General features: G+C 40.3%; 1 protein-coding gene across 1 annotated transcript in view; it reads right to left on the minus strand.

The window, feature by feature from the left end:
* taf2 (TAF2 RNA polymerase II, TATA box binding protein (TBP)-associated factor) overlaps positions 1–20,162 on the minus strand; it is a 39,968-nt gene extending 19,806 nt beyond the window's left edge. Inside the window, exons 1-13 of the mRNA XM_056286080.1 lie at positions 19,673–20,162; positions 19,434–19,488; positions 16,739–16,899; positions 15,935–16,053; positions 14,025–14,166; positions 13,323–13,554; positions 11,397–11,581; positions 10,475–10,588; positions 7,921–8,020; positions 5,837–5,922; positions 1,374–1,509; positions 801–955; positions 69–183 (exon numbers count right to left, since the gene is read on the minus strand). Of these exons, the coding sequence (XP_056142055.1) occupies positions 69–183; positions 801–955; positions 1,374–1,509; positions 5,837–5,922; positions 7,921–8,020; positions 10,475–10,588; positions 11,397–11,581; positions 13,323–13,554; positions 14,025–14,166; positions 15,935–16,053; positions 16,739–16,899; positions 19,434–19,488; positions 19,673–19,722 (1,650 nt within the window). The 5' untranslated portion in view covers positions 19,723–20,162. The remainder of the gene's footprint in view (positions 1–68; positions 184–800; positions 956–1,373; positions 1,510–5,836; positions 5,923–7,920; positions 8,021–10,474; positions 10,589–11,396; positions 11,582–13,322; positions 13,555–14,024; positions 14,167–15,934; positions 16,054–16,738; positions 16,900–19,433; positions 19,489–19,672) is intronic.
* Between the last annotated feature and the right edge of the window lie 2,176 nt (positions 20,163–22,338).

Raw genomic sequence — 22,338 nt, forward strand, 5'->3', positions numbered from 1 at the left:
CATCAGACCTTAACACAGGCAGAAAACACTCTTGCAACACATTTTCTTGTTGCATCTAAAAGGCTCACCACATATTTCTGAGTTCCCGCTGACGTGTAGTCCTGACGGATCTCTAACTCTAGAACGTTCCTCTTCCTGTTGAAGGCAAAGCTGCCAAAGAATTTCACCACGGCACTCTGGTCTCTAGGTAGGGTAAAGGTTAAGGCTCAAAACATCTGCTGCTACAATAATGGGGAATGACATAGGTACACCATTTTATGAAAGGGCCCTGTGTCTCTATTTTAGTGTAACATTAACTGTACCATGTAATACATTAAAAAGAAATCTTGACAACATTGTGGCTAGCTGTACCCTTCAGTTTCAATTAAGATTATTACAATATTCTGACCACGTAATTACAAGTTAACTTAATTTTCCTCTTAGGTAGCATTAAATGACAATAACAACAGAAAGAAAAACATACTACCCATTCCTAAGACTTTAGTTGAGCTCCACTGAATGCAATATTCAAACCTGAGATGACACTTAGATATGGCAGAATCATATTACCTGTAACGTCTCGATAAGTTCATTTCAGTTACACCTAGATCAGCTAAACGAACACAATGTGCTCTGTTAATACTGAGCCAAAAAGGGAGATTTGTAGAGGTTTCAAATTGCGTAAGTTTCAGACTGTCTGAATACTAAGACAATGTTTCTCAGGGAAGACTCATTGCTATTAACTTCAGTGCAAGGATACGTCAGCTATTTCACAAGCAGTCCTACCTCTATCACTGATAGCAAAGTAAATGAAAGGATACACCCATTGTTTGATGAGAGGTCCGATGTCTTTCCCAGAGACATTGGAGATGGATTTGAGGAAGCCATGTGTAGAGACTAGCATCTGGCTCCACATGTGGCTCTGGTACTTCTGGGAGGAGGCTGTACTGGCCAGGCTCAGGAGCTTGTTGAACACCTGAAGGTGGAAATGGAGAAGTGCATAAGAAAAGCCTGGGATTCAAAAACAATGGAAATAAACCACTTTTCAGTGTTTATCGACTTGGACCTACTTCCTATTCTGGTGGTTGCCAACTAAAACTTTTGCCCTTCTGTATCTGTCTAAGTTGGAGAGTACTGCTGGCGTCGTGTGTGGCTGCTGCTTCTCCCTCTCATAGCCCCCCCCCCCATAACCCCTTTTATGTTTGTGCAATGTTTATCTGTCGTCTTGTTTTCACCCCATTTGTTGTAAAGCGACTTTGAGTGTTAGAAAAGTGCTATATAAGATTTATTTATTATTATTATTATTATGATCATTAAAAATCAATTTACAATTGTTACATGAAATAAAATGAGAAGTTGCAGAATCAAGGTTCAGGTTCAAGGTTGCATCTCACTTGTAACATGAACTCCATGCTGATGCGGTTCTCTATCAGTCTCATCACCAGGTGGGCCTTACACTGGAACATCTTGTAGTATTCCCAGGACAATGTGTGGGGATGCTTGATGGAGAAATGGAGATGGGACATGGGACTGTGGAGGAAAGAAAAAACAAAATGATCTGTCTGTGTTTAATTGGACACAAGGCTTTTTTTCCCCAATCTGAAATTTAAGGTTTAAGACTTTCATGACAGGACAATATGTAGCAGTCGCCGATACTACAACAGTATCTCTCATGCAGGGTCCACACACATATATGTTTTTGCTTATTCATATAATGCAGAAATATGTACTCTGAAGTCCCCATTTCTACTGAATGTCCCCTAAAGCTCAGAAAGAAATGGGTTGGGCAACATTCAAAGGGCCCGCCTCTTATGCCTTGAATCACCAACAAAATGGTTTGAAACTTTTGAAGATGATTACTCTCAGCAAACAGTTTAAGCATCTTAAGACAATAGAAAATGAATCTATTGGAAAGTGGCCCGAGTCACACGCTCTTCCTTGCTTCCTCTTTTTTTTAAATTTTTCTTTCATTAATTCATTTATACAACACATCCAAACATCACTATAAATTGCTTCACATGACAAAATAAAATGAAAGATGCCTAACAAACAATGGATATTTAACAAAAGGATAATGGATATTTACAATAGTGACTTCTACAAAACAGGTAACTCACCCGAGTTGTGCTAGGTATTAAAGGAACTTTTATATTATAATCTAGACTCTGGAGCAATCAGTGCTTTTCTCATCCTGACAATTTTAGGTAAAATTGTTGAAAGTCATTCATAAAGAAAGAATTTTTAACTTTAACAAATTTAGCACAATCTACATCCAAATCTCTATGGCATATCCTCTTCCCACTCGACTACCATACTGAACTCATCACCACTACAGATTTAAGAGTTACAAGCCAAGCTGTTCACAATACAGACATATTCAGCTGCGGACAGGCAACATGCAGAGCTGAGCGCTTGTGGAACCAGTGAAACTCACTCTGTGTGTGGGCTTGCCCCTCTCTCTCAACCCAATAAACACATGCAAACATCAGCATCTCTCCAAAATGACTATTATCTCGCTAACCAGTCTGCTCTCACCATACAGTCAGAGCACCAAGATGTTGAAAGGAAGCACACAAACACCAACTTATCGGTATCGGTATCATCAGAGAAAAACATCCCACGGCCTACCCAGAATGTGATTTATGGCAAAGTGTGTGGGGGGCCTAACAAAAATTCAACTCAGCTATAAAGAATAACCACTTACTATATTTCCCTTTTTTCCCAGTAGTATACCCACCTCGTTCTTTAGGAAAATATTATATGTAGTTTCAAGGCCATGGCCTTGTTTTAGTAGCTGTTCTGATGATGGGGGTTTGGGATGCAATTCCTAATTCAGTTATACAAATAACTTAATAAATCAACTTGCCACTCAGCATGATAAGACATGGATTCGTGATACAGCCTTGCCATGGACTGTCATCCTGTCCAAGGGTGGATATCTAAAATGCTTTACCCAATTAATACAGGTGATAAGCTCCTGTTTTATAAACCACCTCAATTCTGACAAGGAATACAACACCCAGGGCACCCCCATAGCTCATCTGGTAGAGCATGTACCACATATCAAGGCTGAGTCCTTACCGCAGCAGCCTGGGTTTGAATCCAGCCCGGGCCCTTTGCTGCATGTCATCCCCTCTCCCCTGCCTTTCCTGTCTCTCTCTACTGTCACTGTCAAATAAAGCGGAAAATGCAAAAAAAAAGAAAGAATACAACACCCCTCCTAACAGGCCATTTCAGTGACTTTGGGCATCCCATGATGCATGATGGTAACCGGCTCCTTGGATGGGTTGCCAGGTTGACCATAATTCAATCGAATAACCAGTTTTGGCTCTCTCTGGGACTTTTGGATAATAGAAGCTTCTTTACTCCTTGCAACACTTGTAGGGGCTGAGCTTTCTTCTGCTTCTACTACATCCGGTTCTTCTGCAGTGTCATCATTTGTCTCTCCTGTATCAGAACCCAGTCTAGAAGGTGTAGTGCCATCGGGGTATTCCTCATCATTGGTTTCTATAGCTGGTTGATCTTTTGAGACTTCAGAGCTCTCCTCCTCATGGCTCTCATTATCTCTAGGAGTTTGATAGGGTGTTGAGAGGTGTCTCCCAACTTCATCCAAATCAAAAGCTGGAGGATTATGGACAGTTTCAAACTCTGCATCTGATGAGGATGTGTAACTTTCCAAAGTTGGATCAGCAGACATAGTTGGTCTCTCACTCCGTCGGGTATGCTGGTCCTCCTTCCTTTGGTGAAGGAGGACATGCCAGGCCACATTAACAGACAAAGTATGGGAGCTCAAAAGTCACACTGAGCTCATACTGATCAGACCAGCCAGGCCGCCACACAAGGACCTAGTCAAACCAGCCAGGGTTTGAAGAACAAGATACTCCCATGGGAACTGCAGTTGTTAAGAAGAACACAATATACAGACACATCCCTGCTGTTGTCTCAGTTGGGTTAACATGAGCATTGGGTGGGTCCTACCACAATTACAAACAACTTTAAATACAAGGAAAAGGAACACAATCTCCTGCATACCCAGTGCAATTTTGAGGGTTACATATTTTAATTTTGTGTGGGAATAAGGAAATCCAAACATAGGTTCCACCAAAAGAGATTGCATTTTTACTGTCAAGTGAATGACAAAATTGTTTTCCCAATTAGTGAATTCCAATGACAGTGGCTGCATTAAAAAGTCCAAATGTAACCGATGCCAAAATTATCAAGCTGATAACCATTGATTTTATCACTATCCAGACTGTCATTGACCAACTAAAATCTTGGAGCCGAAAGCATACAAAAATATCTATTTCCAAGGAATAAGCTGCTCAATGGTGAACTTATGTAGTAATTTAAGCTTCTAAGATCCACTACCATCAACAACTTCAAATAGGTGAACATCTGCTACTTAAAGCTGAAATCTGGCCATCCAGCTGGCACAGCGGTCTATTCTGTTGCCTACCAACATGGGGATCAGCAGTTCGAATCCCCGTGTTACCTCTGGCTTAGTCGGGCGTCCCTACAGACACAATTGGCCGTGTTGGCAGGTGGGAAGCTGGATGTGGGTATGTGTCCTGGTCGCTGCGCTAGCGCCTCCTCTGGTTGGTCAAGGTGCCTGTTTGGGGGGGATGGGGAACTGGGGGGAATAGTGTGATCCTCCCACGTGCTACATCCCCCTGGTGAAACTCCTCACTGTCAGGTGAAAAGAAGCGGCTGGGGACTTTACATGTATCGGATGAGGCATGTGGTAGTCTACTGCCCTCCCCGGATCAGCAGAGGGGGTGAAGCAGCGACCGGGACGGTTCGGAAGGTTGGGGTTATTGGCCGAATACAATTGGGGAGAAAAGGGGGGGGGGTCCAAAAAACAAAACTGAAATCTGGGATTTTTCTCCATTAAAAGAAATTTGTCCATCTGAACCATGGGGTCAACTTTTATAATACTAGCTGATATCTTTACCATGGCTGGAGTCGAAACTTTTTGACCAGTTAGGACAAACACTGGTGCAGTGGCAAACATGCTCCTACTCAAACAGGAAAAAGGGTTGAAATGTGGTGATGATGATGTGGCAATGCTTCTGTTGGACAGCTAATCTTCCAATTCTACAATCAATATTACAGTAGAACAATGTTCCCATATTGTTTGATGTAGTTGTAATACATTAGATTGCCTTATCAGCTTTGGTCTGAAGATACCATTTTAACAAGGATGGGACTGCTGAACTGATGGTACACATGTGACGATGGCTATTACACCTTCTTTATAGTTTTCGCTGCCAGAAGGAGGAACAGATCAGGCAAATAACAGATTTCATGTTTAAATAAGAATATTATTCCCCAAACCCAACAAAGAATATTATTTTTATTGCAACTGATTAAGCACAATGTCTCATGACTAATCCTGGTACAACATAACAGGTCATCTTCATATCTTCCATCATGATGTTGTTCTCTTCTTCCCTCTAATTCTATTCCAAGGATAAACTCACAAAATTTTGCCAGCACTGGCTGGGTGATTTGTCAGTGGTTGATTTGTAAGAAAACTCTCAACAGGAATGGTTGGCTCTGGTAGAGACAACCGTACTGGTGCTGGGAAGGGGTGTATTCATATTTATTGTAAATTCACGGCCAATGTACATTCAAAAAAAAAATATATATATATATATATAATACAATCTAAATGAAGGCACCAATTATTTTTATTTGCTGCCATTTTTCAAGGTAGTTTTCCGGTCCACAGTGACATCAGAAAGTTTGGTTTTCATTAATTAATTGACTGAAAGCCACAATGGATAAGTGGTCCCACTTGTATTTCTCTCACCTCACTCTTTCTCATGCTAAATTCCAGATAAATTAATGGTCTTACCTGTCCTTCTCCTTTCCTCCGCTGAAGGTTGGGTGCAGAAGTACTCCTCCCATCTTCAGTTCATATTCCACAATCTTATCCAGCTCCTGGGGAACAATGGAGACATTTTATTAATATTGATAAACATAGAAACTCATAAAAATACTGTATATTCTAAATCAGTTTTACAACTTTAACTGCATTCAGACGCGTTTTGTTTCAACTCGCCATGCCCTTGAACAGTTTTAAAAGCAATGACATCACTTGTAAGATTAAGTGCTCCTAGTTTAATATCATTATTATCATAACGCACTAGGTTGCAGAATCTAGGGTATTTACAAGGGGTACGAAACTCTAGGCACCTCACGATTCAATCCCAATTCAGAGGGCTATGATGCAATTATAACAGATTTGATGCATCTTGATCCAGCAACATTTTTGATTTCTATATATGATTTATTTTTTCTCACTATGTGACTACTTGCTACTTTTAAAACATAGCATATTTGTAACGATCTGTAATTAAAATAAACAGATGAATTTACTTCCATTGTCTTTTATTAATACAGTAACAAATAGAAGAGCTGTGTCAACTGAAAGGTCACGTTTTCCAGTATTGCAAAGAACCAACAAGAAAAGAAACAAAAGTGTGCCTGTAGCAGCATCCTTGTAAACTAACACAGGCTTCAGCAAGACTTCAGCAATCACTTGATAACATAAAAAGCTGCCCTCATTCACAAATAAATAAGAAAGACTTAAACCAAAATCCTCCAGTTATGGGCAATGAGCACAGAATCCCTCAGACCAAAAGAACAAAAAACAGAAACAAAACCTAAACATTTTGCTGCATATTAAAATCAAAAACAGCTTTCATGCAAAAAAAACCAAACAAAAACAAACAGACAATTCTGTGCCAGCTCTCATACAAAACTAGTGCTTTCTGTGGAATATGTGATAAAACAATAAATAATGGAGAAAATACAAATAATAGGCCACAATGAAATCATGGAAGTGCAACATAGCAAATGTGCTTAGCTGGTGAATGCTGGAATTTGTAAGTTTTTGTGTAAGAACAGGGTGTAAGTGTGCTCCGCTGTGCATTAACTATATCTCCTGCATGTGAGACACGAGCTGCCAGTCATTGGTAATAAAGTGCGCAGTTATGGTGACATAAGATTCTGTAGCAATGGATGTCCACGCATCGCATGTTATTGCTATCCTACTCACTTTCCTCAATGATTCCATTACTTTGGTTTTGGTTTCATTGTAGAGTGTGGGGGTATCGCTGTGTCGGTGAAAAAATGCCGAGATTGGGACGTTGTATCTCAGCTCCAAAGTGTGCAGCATAGCGCGAAAGCCCTGGTTCTCAATGACTGAGTAGGGGCGCAAATCGCTGGCAATAAAAGTTGTGATCAACTTTGTGATTCGCTTTGCCCTTTCCGAGTTCGGTTGAAGCTTTGATATCACTTGTTCAATTGTTCTCTGGTTGGCAGCAACTACAACCGGCTGTTTTTCCTCCAACTCCAGGTGGAAACGTGAAATGTGGTTTCTCATTTTTGTTGTTTTTCCCAAAATATTTAATTTTAGTTAGCCACAACTTGCATACGATGTGGCTCTTGTCCAGGTCCCTTTTCCCTTCAACTTCATAGAAGCCAAAATGCTTCCATACGCTGGCTTTTAAACTAGAGGGTGCCGGTCGGACTGTATCCAACTTCGGTTGCTTGCGCTCAGCCATCCTCACCAAAACCTAAGAAGTAGCCTAGCTTAGAACATAAACACGATGCACGTTTTACGTCCATTACGTTTCACTATCTAGTTGGTTCAGCATCTAGTTGGTTCAGCGGCAGCTGTAAGGAGCGTACGGCCCAGTCAAGAATTGAGCTTCAAATTTCCAATTATTGAGCTTTCTGCATTGAGACAATCTTTATGAGAGAATCTTGACGCATCTAAGAATCAATTTCCCCCCCCCCACCCCTAGTATTTACATACCCCAAATTCTGCAAGGCAAATAGTGTCCCCTGGTATGCAGTTGTACTGATCAGTCCAAAGATGGCAACTTACCGTTATGTAGTACTTCTAAAAAAATTAAAAACTGAAATTTTTACCTCTTTGATCCAGTGTCGGTACTCGTTGACGCCAAAGGTCTTCTTCAGGTAGAGGCCATAGATGTAGCCTGAGATTCCTTTCAGTACCCACTCATCAGCCCTACAAGATAGGTAGCAGCAATAACAAATGTTATTACAGCCAAAGCTAAAATAAAAACCCCACACATTTCAATCAATCAGTGAATTGGACTATGACAAATACCCATCATTATGACCAATGATGGAGGCAAAACTTTAAAGATGAGAGTGTTGACAGATCCAAACTGTTAATAGAGTATGAATGTTCCATCATTAGTACATAGAAGTTTCTATCATGTTTTAAGTCAACTTGAATCCATTTTTTAAACCTGGGTCTTCAATTAAACATCCAAGAGCCTCTGCAGGATCCATTTCATAGCAAATACACAGAATATTAACATTCACCATTTTTCTCATCTCTGGAGTAGTCACAGGTGTTTGGAATCACCTTTTACAATACACAAAAGGAAAAGTATTAAGTATATTAAAATATCTTTCCAGACACTGGACAATACTGGACAAGACTTAAAAAATGACAACACTGTGCCTCTCTGCTTGCAATTTGGCACCATAAGAGATGGACTGTGAGAGGCCCCTGTGATGGAAAGCCATCTTGTCTAGGTAGGTCATCAAATTGCTTCAAATTTGACTTGATTCTCCTGCCCCTTACTTTGCACTGGCATCATTTACCTTCATAGAAGGCAGCTTTTCCAAAGCTCAGTTTCCATTGCTTCATTGCTTTGTAAAAGGGGGTTATACCTTGGGCTATTTCTTAGAGTAAATGTGGCATGGCAAATTCAAGAACTTAATCAGCTTGGATTTATTAGCTCGTAAAACTAAGAAACAATATACTTCATTCAACTTTGGTGGTTTCATGTCTGTAGGCTGAATTCAGTCCAGCCTGGCTAAAGTAGCACGGATGATTTCATCTGTTTATCTGCAACGGACATTATAAGGCAAAGTAAGCACTTTCTTTAAAGACTCATTCCATAATCTGACTACTGCCGGCCCTGCTACTGGCTTTGTTTATGGTGTTATGAATGTTGTTTGGCATAGCAGATTATCCTTAATGTTTGAAAGCATCCTTACCTCCTAGACCTTTAGTTGCAGCCCATTTAACTCGCCAGAGGTTGCCAATCTTTGGTGACCCCATGTTTAAGCTTGGAAAATGGTTAATGAATTGCCTCTCCCATTTCTTTGTTGCATGATAGAGAACAAATCTTTAGAAATCATTAGGGTCTCCCATTTACTTATTTTTACAAATTTGAGGAAAACTATGGTTTATCCTCTTTGTAATCGGCACACAATGCAGAGACAAAACAGTGATTTTTATCTGGGGCTCAGGGTTGACCCTACAGCATATGGTCTCATGAAGACACTTAACAATACTTAGTCTTGCTCCTTCATTTTTGCATGCTTAACAAGCTACAGAGCCTCGCACACCTTTTATAAAATACTACGGTTAGAATATAACCATTTTGATCAATTGTTCGCAGGTCATATGTTTTGTTGAAAGTCAAAAGAAAAAAAAATTAAATTTCCTGGTGTACTTCATTATACGTATAAACCCTGCTACACAATATAAGCAGCCAAAACAAGGAACATTACAACCCCAATGCCCTGTGTGTGATGTATGTTAGTATAATAGTAGAGGAGAGAGTAAAAGGGAAAGGGGGGTTGATCGGGAAGGAGAGGAGAGACAGGGAGTTCATTGTTTGTGGCTATCAAAGCCTTGGACACCTGTGGTGCAACTCAAGCATCTCTCACCGCACTATTGGCACCACAGGAAAGTGTTTATGACTTCCCTGAAGGCCTTCTACCTTCTACCATACAGAAGAGTAGCCCCCCCCCAACACACACACACACACACACACACACACACACGCACACGCACACACATACACGTCATTTCAGACGAGCTGCCAGGCACACATAAACAACATGATTCATCATGTTGGCACATAGTCAGTCAGGCCAGTGTTGGCCCAACTTTTGAGTGCCTATGATGACGCAATAATTTTGTTGTAAATCCCTCACCACCAGCCGCATATGTACAGATCTGAGCACGAAATGTTACCACACCTCTCCACAAGATTAGAATGTGTTCAACTGCCATTGACCACGGATCCAGTGAAAGTTGCTAGTAAGTCAGCAAACAACAGCTTTACTAAATGAAAATGCAGCCTTATAAACAACTGTTCAATCTCTTATTTAAACAACACCACACTTCTTATCTGATGCTAATTTGTGTCCATTTTCAGGAAGATATTGTCACTAATCTTGAAAAAACTGTTTTTCTCATTTTCAACAAAGATGACTTCCTTGAGATTATCCTTTGGTTTAGTGCATGAGCTGTGTCTGCATTAAGTCCCTCAGCACCATCACAAAAATTAAATGTCAACACAAAGAAAATGAACAAGATCAGAGCAGAGCTTTCCCTATGAAAGTGGTCTGTATTAGTGTAAAGTGTCATGGCTTCTGTGCCACCTGGGATTTCAAGTAATACACGTGAGCATGTATGTGTGTTTGGCTTTACCAAGACATTCTGGAGATGAAACAGCCGAAGAACTGCTGCGCCAACGCTTGGGCGAGACAGCGACGCGTTAGCGGCGTCTGGTCAATGATCATTGCACTGTGGAGCAGGTTGGTACTGACAACAGAGAGGGAAGTCAAGGAGAATTTGGTGGAGAAGTAGAGAGAGAGGGAGAGGGAGAGAGAAAGAAACATGAAGAAAGACATTAGGGAAAAAGTGTGTAACAGAAGGCAATTGATCAAAAAAATAAATAAATAGAAGTTTCTAAACATTTTTAAATCTGTTGAATTCATTGAACCCTAGGAGTACAATTAAACACCCAAGAGCTTTTTTGGCTTTGTTTTACACCAAATACAAAGTGAGGAGCAGCTAAAAGTTTATTATAGGCTTGACAAAAAATGTTTTGGGCTACTTAACTGAATTGCACAGGACTGGGGATACACAGAGGGAGGGATATGGGTATGAAATTGAGACAGGGAGAAAGGCAGTGGGTGAGAAAAACTGGGGACATAAGATGAATGGAGTAGGAGGTAAGTGTATGCATAAGATTGCAAGCAGAGGAAAAAGAGAATGTTTTTAGTTACAAGAAAGAAAGGAAAAGCTGTCTCTGAGTACTCTTCACCATGCACACAGCCAAGTGCCAAGGATGCCGCACAAATAAGTTGCATGAAAGTACCTCTACATTTTACATGAATGAAATTTGGACTTTTGAACCAACAATTAGGTTTAGGTCAAAATCAATACATACAATGATATGTTTGCGAAAATGTAGGAAACTACTGTGAAATGGTTGTTTTCCCCATTAGTCATTTCACAAAAACTTCCAATTTTGTGCGCGCACACACACACACACACAGACACACACACAGACACACACACAGACACACACACACACACACACACACACACACTTCCTTGTACCAACCTAAAAATGCTCATGGAAGCATAGGAGGACACTTGCACATAGGCCTCATCCACAAACACAGTCTTAAAGCAGGAATAAGGGTAGCGGCATGTCAGGATTTCCTCATAGAACTCAAAGATCTCATGCAGGAAGGACATGGAGTGTTTCAGCAGCGGCAGTAGCTGGGGTAGGCAAAAATGAGTCACCTGGGAGTGGAGAAAAAGGAAATGATGAAAGATTTAATTATAAACAACATTTTTTACTTGGCAATATAGCATCAAATCCAATTCACTAATTTACAATGAAAACATTCAAATAACTTTCTGAAATATAAACCAAAATTTGAGAAGCCTATTAGTGCTGGAGACATCCTCTAAACAGTCAGTTTAGCAGCTGAAATAATGCTTTTTTACTTATATCTTTCACTAAAAGGGAAATCTAAGAAATAAGAGTTGAATGTCTGTTAGTATGACATCACAAATACCTCCAGTGAAGACAGGTGCCTCCTAAATAACTTCAATTGTATTATAAGTCTTAACTAAGGTTCGGGCGATAGGACACATTTTAATCACAGTGCACCAGCTCCTCCACCACACCCACATGGCTAAAACAACTTTTTTCCTATCTTCCATGAAAATATATGACTTAACATTCAAATAATACTGGGACCAAAATTATTATGTGGTGCAGGAAGGCAACAGTATTTTAAATGGTTCTGCTATTAAATACAGTTGCATTATAAAGTACTTTCAAGCATTCAACTGTGATATTTTCATATCTTACGTAACATATCACATCTTCAACCTTTGTTTGCTGTTTTTGTACTGTTAAAAGAAAATAATTAGCACTTGAAACTGGAACAAGGGAAACCAGAATTCAAATATTGAACATGGTGGTTGAAGGACACCTAGTGCTCATTATAAGAAAATACATCATCCAAAATTGGGATCCATCAAACTTCAGGAATACAGAATAGTATGAAGCACATAATTAATAATTTTAGGTTTCTATTTTAGATAAGGACTAATGTGCATCTTCTTGATTGTGATATTCTTGTTGCTTCTTCCACCATTATTTACTCCCTCTCCTACTCCTAACCAAGAAAAGCAAGGAAAAACAAAAAGCTACCCATTTTTGGCAATATTAAAAATGTAAAATAAAACAATACTGGTCATGTAAGTGTCCGTACCTCTTGCAAATGTGTTCAGACTAAACTTAACTTTAAGCAATATTACTCACAAAACTACTTTGCCCTTGAAGTAATCTGAAATGCCTCCAAAAATGTATTAAAGCAAGGACTGCACTGAAGATTTTATTTGTTATATATTATGTCAGTGTGCTACAAAAATAGGGGGGGGGGAGATAATTAAAGATATTACTGATGAAATTAATACATTCAGAAAGGGCTGTTGAAGGTGGTTTCTAGTTAATATAATTTAAATGAAAAGACTGATTCATTTGAGCATCACGTCAGGCTTAAAGGTACTAAAAAACAGAAAATCTGAAAGGGTATTTTGACTTTTCACATCCCTTTCCATGCATAGAAATTACACGCCCGTGGAAAACCTCAGATTCTTTTGCCAAAAGCCAAGTGCAGCTTTTCAACATCTTCTGCTGACTTAAAAAAAATAAATCAATAGACATTTAAAAGTAGAAGAAAAGAAGAAGACAGCCACTTTATTTTTCATTCTATTCTGACAACTAATTAATTGCATTCTTACAATGAATTTGTTCTCTGCATTTAACCCATTCTTTTGTATAGGAGCAGTGGGCACCTGCAGCGCCCAGGGACCAACTCCCATTCTTCTTTCCATTGCCCTGGTCAGGGGCATAGGCAGGAGTATTAACTCTAACAGTAGCACAGTAATGGCCACTGCCTTTAAACCCCAAACCTTACAAAGTTTAAATCTCATGATTTAAATTCAAACCTGCTGACAACAAACCCACCTCATGCATATAGGGGTCTACGAGGATCTCGAAGGGCCCAACAGCCAGAGAAATATTGGGGGCTGCAGTGGGGATAGGAAGGACATAGTGGAATGTCTTTTTTCTCATGTCATGGGTGTAGATGGTCTCAACCAAATCCCCGCAAGACACCGCCACCATGGAAGCATCCACTGTGAACTCCAGTTTCCAGGTACACAGCTCTGAGTAGGAGTCAACGCATGGGAACCAGAATCTTGGAGAAATAGACAATTTAGTGGGCTTACAGAGTCGGCAGAAAAAGCACTACAGTGAGCATTGTTGTTTTGTGCTGTATGTTAAAAGAATAACATGATACTAGCTCTGAGTATGAGTGTACAAAAGAGAAGCAAGATCTATAGGGATAATGACAATACAGTGAATAGGATGGAAATGTGTCTACATGGTGAACAGTTAACATGCGCTAAACAGGTGGCTAGTACAGAGTTTAAAGAGTCACACTATTTTAGACAACATTCCCTAAGCAATGGGTCCTGCAGAAATGACAACACTGGCAAAAAATAACAGAAAATGAGAACAAATACATCCAGAGTCATGGGGAAAGGTTTCACTTTTTGGTGGAATGCAATTTAGCTGGGAATAATCATCCATGCCAGACATTGTTGTTATTGATAACTTATTACTGTTCTTAAAAATATCAGGGCAAAACCAACTTTTTTTCCAGACCTGGTAGAGTTCTGGTATCCAAAGGAGAATACATGCGCTCCTCTCTCAGCCATAGTCCCCTCCACATCAGGAACCACAAAGTGGAGTCCCCCTTTAGGCTGGTCCAGGGAAAACTCGATGTATACCTTCAACACCTTCAAATCTTGAAATACGAAATGTGGAGATATATAGTGCATGAAAATTGATTGTATACAACATTAAATGATTGTAGTTGATCTAATTGTAGATTGCATGAGGTTGACTGAAATAAAACTACATATGCTGTCAGCACCACAAGATGTATGAATACAACATAAAGGAACTGAATTCAAACTTTATATTGCCCGTTGATTTTAAAGTGTAATGTGTGGATCGCCTTTAACCTGGGCCAACCTAAACTAAATGTACCCTTTTAACACCTTCAGATTGTAATATAGAAAGGTACAAAAGCCATCTTATCAGCGCCACGTGAAATTAAAAAGAGAAGTTGGGGCAGGATGAGGAAAAACAGGAGACGGAGGTGAGTTTGAACTTTATTCCTCAGCTCCAAAACTAAACTGAAACAGGAACAACCTTGCACCAGAGAGCCCGAGAACGTAAACCACACCCCCAGCTCACAGCCCTGCTGGGTGAGAGGCATAACCCCTAGTGTCCGCCACAAAGTATTTGATTAATAATATGTACTATATTTGGCTGTCTCAGGAAGAGCAGAAAACAGATACAGATTTAATCCTAGAGATTTAAAGTTTCTCTACTTATGTCTACATGTCATTAAGAAAAAAAAACACACACACACCCAAACATGTAATTTTTTGTAGCTTTCACCACATTTGGGATAGGGAATATGATGGCTATGTGATGTTAGAAAATGATTTCTCTCTCAACTAAGATACAGTAGCACAAGGCCGCGGCTACATCTCTCAACACTGTCTCACACAGACGACAACATGAGTTAGTATAGACTACCTTTACGTTTTCAAGGCTGTAACTCTTACTACTAATAATAGTAATCATTACATTTATATAGCACTTTTCCAGACACCCAAAGCACTTCGCATTGAAGCGGGTAACTCACTTCAACCACCACCAATGTATAGCACCCACCTGGGTGATGCACGGCAGCTATTTTTCACCAGAATGCTCACCACACATCAACTTGAGATGGAGAGGGTTGGAATCATTGTGCCAATTACATGGGGGGATGACTTGGTGGTCAGATGGCGAAGCCAGGTTGGGAATTTTGCCAGGACATCGGGGAACCCCCCTACTCTTTGCAGTAAGGGCCATGGGATCTTAAATGACCACAGTGAATCAGGACCTCGGTTTAACATTTCATCCAAAAGATGGCATCTCTGACAGCAGTGTCCCCGTCACCGCACTGGAGCATTAGGATTTGATATTTTTGTTTTTTTTATTAGGAACAGAGGGAAGACTGCCCCCTACTGGCCCAACAACACCACTTCCAGCAGCAACTCAAGTTGCTGCTCTCCCACCCAAGTACTAGCCAAGCCCATACCTCCTTAGCTTCCGTCATTTGGCAGAGCCAGGGTACATGTTTGTATGGCTGTCAGCAGGCAGATCTGAGAGCTTACTTTTCTAGTCTAAATGGGGATAAATCCATCCATCCATCCATTATCCAAACCGCTTATCCTGCTATCAGGGTCCAGGGCTACTGGAGCCTATCCCAGCAGTCATTGGACGGCAAAGGATAAATACAATTTGAAAAAAGTCATATCTATTCTTACAAAATAGCTTTTCTTAAACCTGGGCAGGTATTAGTTGTTCTTATAAGAAAAGTTGAGAACTTAGGTCCTTGATTAACAAAATAATACTTACATAGACTGAAAACTACACATTTCAGATACTGAATGGTTAAATCAAATTCTGAATGTGACTTCAGGCATTTGAGGGCTAAATTCTTTCTCTCTTACCATCCCCTTGTTTCCAAAGCTCAGAAGGGACTTTAATAACTAGCTCTCCATGTCCTGCATCAGGGTCCACAGCACTCACTGCTGCTGTGTAGGCACTGGAGAAATAGTTCAGGTTCCTCCTACACACACACACACACACACACACACACACACACACACACACACACACACACACACACACACACACACAGTCATTACTACTATGTAGGCAATGTGTAAAATGTGTAAACAATTAAGACAAAAAAATTTTCCACACAAACTAAGGACTATTTCGCTCACATTACATGGAAAAAATTTATCCCAATTTGTAAATCATAAAATCACTTGTACAAAGCAATTCACACCAAGCCCGTTTCACATAAAGTCACATTGAGTTAGGTTAAAAGTTGTTGGTGTGACAACAAAGGAAAATACAACAATGTCTAGCCTAGACAGTAGCACAGAAGTTATTGAAAGGCTAAAAGAGAGAATGCACAAATTGGGAATTTCGGCTTAAGATGGCACCCCTGAATTTAGTGCTGGCAAATATAATAATCATTGAGCCACATTCTTAACTGCAAAAAGAGAGAGCTGTATGTGTTAAGGTGTCTGATAAGAACTAGCACAGAATTCCATTCCTGTGAGGAAACTTGACAAAAATCACTTTTTCTTTTTGGGATGATACAGTCATCCCTAGATGATACATTATTTGTCTGATCTGAGTGTGATTTTTGCCAAACAAAATGCCCTAGTGTGAGAAGAAACATGCAATGTAGAATTTCATAGATGAGATATTTTTGCACATTTAATCCAAACTCAACTTACTGCTTGGATTCATGGTGGCACACCTCCAGTGTGGGGTCATTGTAGATGAATGGGGCCTCCAGTTCATTGACTCTGACCCTGTAAATGCGGCACTGCTTACTATTAAGTTTGATCCTGTTCAGGTTGACCACAGTGGGGAAAATTGTCAGCTCAACATAGCCCTACGGAAGAGAAAAAAGTAGAGACAACGCAGTTTTGGTTCTGTACTCATAGGTGACCAACATGAGGGTTTATGTTGCCCAAAACTGTTCAGGTGACATCCAGAGTCACAGGTTCACAGGTCTTCCTAACCCTATCTATGATCAGCTGAATATATTGGGCTTGAGGATTATTATTGTCATTATCATTATTATTATTATCTCACTGAACAAAGTGAATTTCAAAGTAAATTCTACTGCAAGAGCCAAGATATCCTGCAAAAATTAGATCAGGGGATTGAGGAATGCATTTTATAATAAGAACCCCATAGATAACATTTTTAAACTTTCAAATAATTAAGGTTAGTGCCAAGCAAGGAGGAGAGGAAGAAGTTATCAGTTAATAGCGATTGCATGGGTGCTTTCACACTATGGAACCGGGCCGAGATCTGAGTACACTTGACCCCAAAATCCAGTTCGTTTGAGTAGTCTAAACACTGTGTACTGTACTAGCGACCACCTTTTCAAGTGGACCCAGGCACAGCTCTTTGATCTATGCCCGGGTCCACTTGAAAAGGTGGTCTCTAGTACGGTTCATGTATACTTGGGTACGATTCACATCAGTTGTGAAAACAACTATACCAAAACATGGAAGTGGACTGCTATGCTACAAAGGCATTTCTCAACACTGCCTGTCTCCTCAGCAGCAGACAGGAGAGCTCTTCAGAAGGTCATCAACACCGCACAGAAAATCATCGGCTGCCCTCTGCCCTCCCTGGAAGACATTTCCAGCTTCTGCTGCCTCAGCAGTGCTAGGAACATTTTAGAAGACTCTTCTCATCCTAGACACCACCTGTTTGACCTGATGCCCTCTGGCAGGCGCTACAGGATCATCAAAGTACGGGCCACCAGATTTAAAAACAGTTTCTTTCCTGGGCCATAAGTACACTGAACTCCAACAAGCACTAAATAACCACTCATGTGCAATATGCTAGCTGTCTTTCTAGGGCAAAATATTCATTCATAATAGTGCAATTACTTTCATACCAGTGCTACTACTACTACTACTACTACTACTTTCGGCTGCTCCCGTTAGGGGTCGCCACAGCGGATCATCCGTTTCCAATTCTTCCTGTCTTCTGCGTCTTCCTCTGTCACACCAGCCACCTGCATGTCTTCCCTCACCACATCCATAAACCTCCCCTTTGGCCTTCTTCTTTTCCTCTTCCCTGGCAGCTCCATATTCAGTATCCTTCTCCCAATATACCCAGCATCTCTCCTCCACACAAGTCCAAGCCATCTCAATCTTGCCTCTCTTGCTTTATTACTTTCATACCAGTGCAATTACACTCATTTTAGTGCAATAACTACATTCATACTAGTGCAACAAGTATATTTATTCAAGTAAAAAAAACAAACAAACAAAAAACCCCACTGTATTTCCCTGTGTCTTTACTGCACCAATCAGGAGCAGTGCTAATAATTTTGTTGTATTCTGTACAATCACAGTAAAGGCTTTCTTCTTCTTCTCCTCCCAAATCAGCGTATGCGCACAACACGTGCCGATCTCAAGTGAGAGAAAGCCACTTTATTCTGTCATTGTATTGTTACAACAATTGTATTCTTACAACACATTTGTCTTCTGCATTTAACCCATCCTATTGAATAGGAGCAGTGGGCAGCTGCAGCGCCTGGGGACCAACTCAAGTTCTTTTCATTGCCTTGGTCAGGGGCAAAGGCTGAAGGAGTATTAACCCTAACATGCATGCCTTTTTGATGGTGGGAGGAAACCGGAACATCTAGAGGAAACCCACGCAGACACAGTCAGAACATGCAAACTCAACACAGAAAGGACCTGGGACGGCTTGGGGTTCGAACCCAGGACCTTCTTGCTGTGAGGCAACATTGCTAACCACTGGGCCACCGTGCCGCCTTATAGATACTTATGTGTACTTGGGTATGGAACAATATCACTAATGTGAAAGTTGACCGGTGGGGTGGGGACAATAGTACTCAGGCACAGTATGAAACAATTGTACCTTATTTGAAAACACACTTGGCCACACCAACAAAATATACTAGTAGTACACTACCAGTATAAAATACAGAAAATACACTAGTACATTCTTATTTAATCTAAATTGCTTTAGACACAAATTGAAAAATACACACTTGGTAGTGCGGGTAGCTGGATATAGCTGATTTGTAAGTTTAATAACCACTTAGTTTAAGTGATGTGACTTGAGGATGCGTCACTACAAAACATCAAAAAAGCATACCATTTAATAAGGGTCATTAAACGCAAATACCAGACGCCGCTACATGTCTAAGGCTAAAAGATGGTCTCAACTCAAATAACATCCAAAGGCTTCATATTTGGGGTATACATACAGACTACTAGAATATTCAGAAACAGTGGTATCCTTAAAACTATTTAAGTACAGTAACTGGAGCGGTTCAACGCAGTTGCATTCTTTTCTGTGAGTAATGATTCAAACAAATAGTAATGAAAGGGACCTGTAATGATGTGTTTTCTGATTGCATTTTCTAGTACTTACAATGACACATTTTCTCTGGAAGTTGATGTTGTTGATGCACACCACCTGGTGGGTCGTAAAAAAAAAGACAAAAACGAAATGTCAAAATGTGATGTAAATCTATAACGAAAAACTTGATCAATGAGATGAGCTATTGCAGGGCTTTCCACAACAGCAGCCTTTATTTTATAGCACGTAGCTGCACTTCGCTCAAACATTTTGTGGTTTAAAATGGAAAGATAATATAGCATGATACTTATAATTTAAAAGGACGTGGGCTCTCGAATCCTTTATCTTTCTTTCTGTTCATCCTTGTTTCCGGTAGTTCATCATTCCACTTGGAGCATCCCAGAAGCGATGTTTAATTGTTTTGACATGAGAGAAAAAACACCTTCTCATTCACTAATATAAGCTTGCACCTGAATGAATACGCGCTTCACGAGCAGCGACATTAGCACATATTGACTATTACAAAACAGGAATTCAAATGCAACCCAGACAGCATACGAGGCTGAAAGAGAGCGCTATCGCAAGCTCTTCGGACGGTACCCCTTAATGATGTAGATCGTTGTTTTGTTTTTGGGTTTTTTTTTTTTACAAAGCCAAAAAAAACACAAATCAAAAGTTACAAAAATTGAATAAATAACCATTTCCTGACATATTTACTGTTCTTGTATAGGAAAGGACGTAACTATACCCTTTCCCTCTAAATACTCATGATGTTGCCTGCGCGCCTCCTATGTGATCCGCCATTTTGCTGTTGACCTTCGACCTCTCGCGACAAAATCCGAGATTTGTCGATCAGTCTCGTTACCATAGCCGTCCTAGTTTTTACAGCATTATCTAATATAGTCGAATTATAACCATTAATCAAAGTTTAAATGATAGAAGTCAACATTAGAAATACAAACTATGGTTTTATATTAAAAAAGAGACTGGTTAAAGAGCTCTTTCACCACTTGGGGGCCCTAAAACCCTTAAATAAGAAGCCAGTGTACAATGACTGATCACTGTTCCTGAAAGTGCCTAAAAACACAACATTTCGTTTTAGTTTTAAGGTTGTTTTTTTTTACTTATGAGAAATGTTGGAAAAGAAGTGAAAATAGTGGTTTCAACCCAATTCAACAATTCAGCAATACAATAATTAGAAAAGACTAAAATGTCTTATTTATTATTGCTTCAGCAGCTGAATTGACCGTTTACATAACAATTGTAAACTACTAATAAGACACGTTAGTCCCTAGCTAACGGATTTGGCGCTTTAGCCGAGCGGTTAGTGATGTCGCCTTGTGGCGCAATACACCCCATATCAAATCCCGCCCCGGGCAAAGAAGTAACCGGTTACACAATGATTAACATAGTAATCTATCAATTCATATTCAGTGAGATTTTATTTCCTCCAACATTGAGCTCCTACACTGCGCCAATTTTTATTAGAGAAAGAACAAAAAGGACAGACGATAACAGTTCTTCACAATTGTGCAAACTGATAAATGTCCTCGATATTCTCAAACTAAATGATTCACTTGTTCTGAATGTGATCGAGTTCATTGATTTTCAAGTTGATGTTTCGCGAATAATGTTGTGAAGATCAGTGTAGTGGAGGGTAATGCAGATAGGTCAACAATGCCTCAAAAACAAATCTGTCCTGATCACTTGCCAATGACAATAAAAACAGTCGGTACTGTAACGTGCACGGATAAGTAGACACGTTAGCCTTTGGCTAACGGGTCGGACCCTTTAGTCGACTAGTTAACGTTGTCGCTCGCGGTGCGGGAGCTACGCGTCCGCGCCGCGGCTGTGGCGACGGTTCCCAGACTGCCCCCTGAATTCACTGCAGTACTAAAGAGCCAATTTGAGAAAAAAATTGGATTTGCTTGCAGTCTACACAAAGATGTAAAACCTGAAACCAATTCTAACTGACTTATGTCATCTTTTACATGATCAGTGAAATGGGAAATAGCAACAACTTCGTGATTTCCTGGCACAAAATATCCTTTCATATTGCTCAATCAATGTAAAGACCAGGCAAACCCCATTTTCTAAAATATAGGACCTATAAACAAGAAGTTTCCTCACCACTGCAGCTGGTGTCTTGAAATTTGGTACAAATACTTTTCCCCCCCAACATAAAATTTTTGCATTTTGAATACTGAGCTCCACTCACTGATATTGTCCACTAATCTAATTAATGTTTTGTTTGTTTGTTTGTTTGTTTGTTATGCATATTCTATTACCATCAACCCCCATAATCTAGTAAAGGGGGTTGCTGCATTATTTGAAGAGTGCCCACAAATTAGAGTTTCTTGCGCTCAAATGGGCAGTAAGTGAGAAATTTAACGACTACTTGTACGAAGCTACCTTTAAGGTGTTGACTGATAATAACCCTTTAACCAGCGTCCTCGCAAGTGCCAAGCTTGATGTCACAAGCCACAGGTGGCTTGCTGCCCTGTCCAACTTTGATATCCACTACAAATCTGGCGAACTTAATGCTGATGCAGATGGGCTGTCTTGTCGGCCTCAGGAGCTCCCACAAGAGGATGAAGAGTCGGTGGCTTTAGATCAGAAGATATCCAGTCTTCTGGATTTTGCTAGTCTGTACCCTAAGGAGTTTAATGTCCTTGATGGAGAGGCTGTGGATACTCAGTGTATGCATCACGGTGTGAAAGCCCTCGCAATCTCAGAGGGAAGTGCTGAAGATGAGTTTGAGATACCTGCCATTGAAACTCTCTTAAGTAGCGAGGGTGCTGTCTCTGACAACCTGGAGGAACCATTCAAATGGCCAGGCCAGCCAACACTCGCAGGAATGTGTACAGGCGACTGGCAGCAGTTACAGTGAAAGGACAAAACTCTGGCCCGGCTTGAAAAGCCAGAAGTGGTGCTACTCATGTGAGAGAAATCTAAACTAACCTTAGTTGATGGGGTG

The sequence above is a fragment of the Lampris incognitus genome, chromosome 9 (assembly GCF_029633865.1).
Source record: "Lampris incognitus isolate fLamInc1 chromosome 9, fLamInc1.hap2, whole genome shotgun sequence".
NCBI lineage: Eukaryota > Metazoa > Chordata > Actinopteri > Lampriformes > Lampridae > Lampris > Lampris incognitus.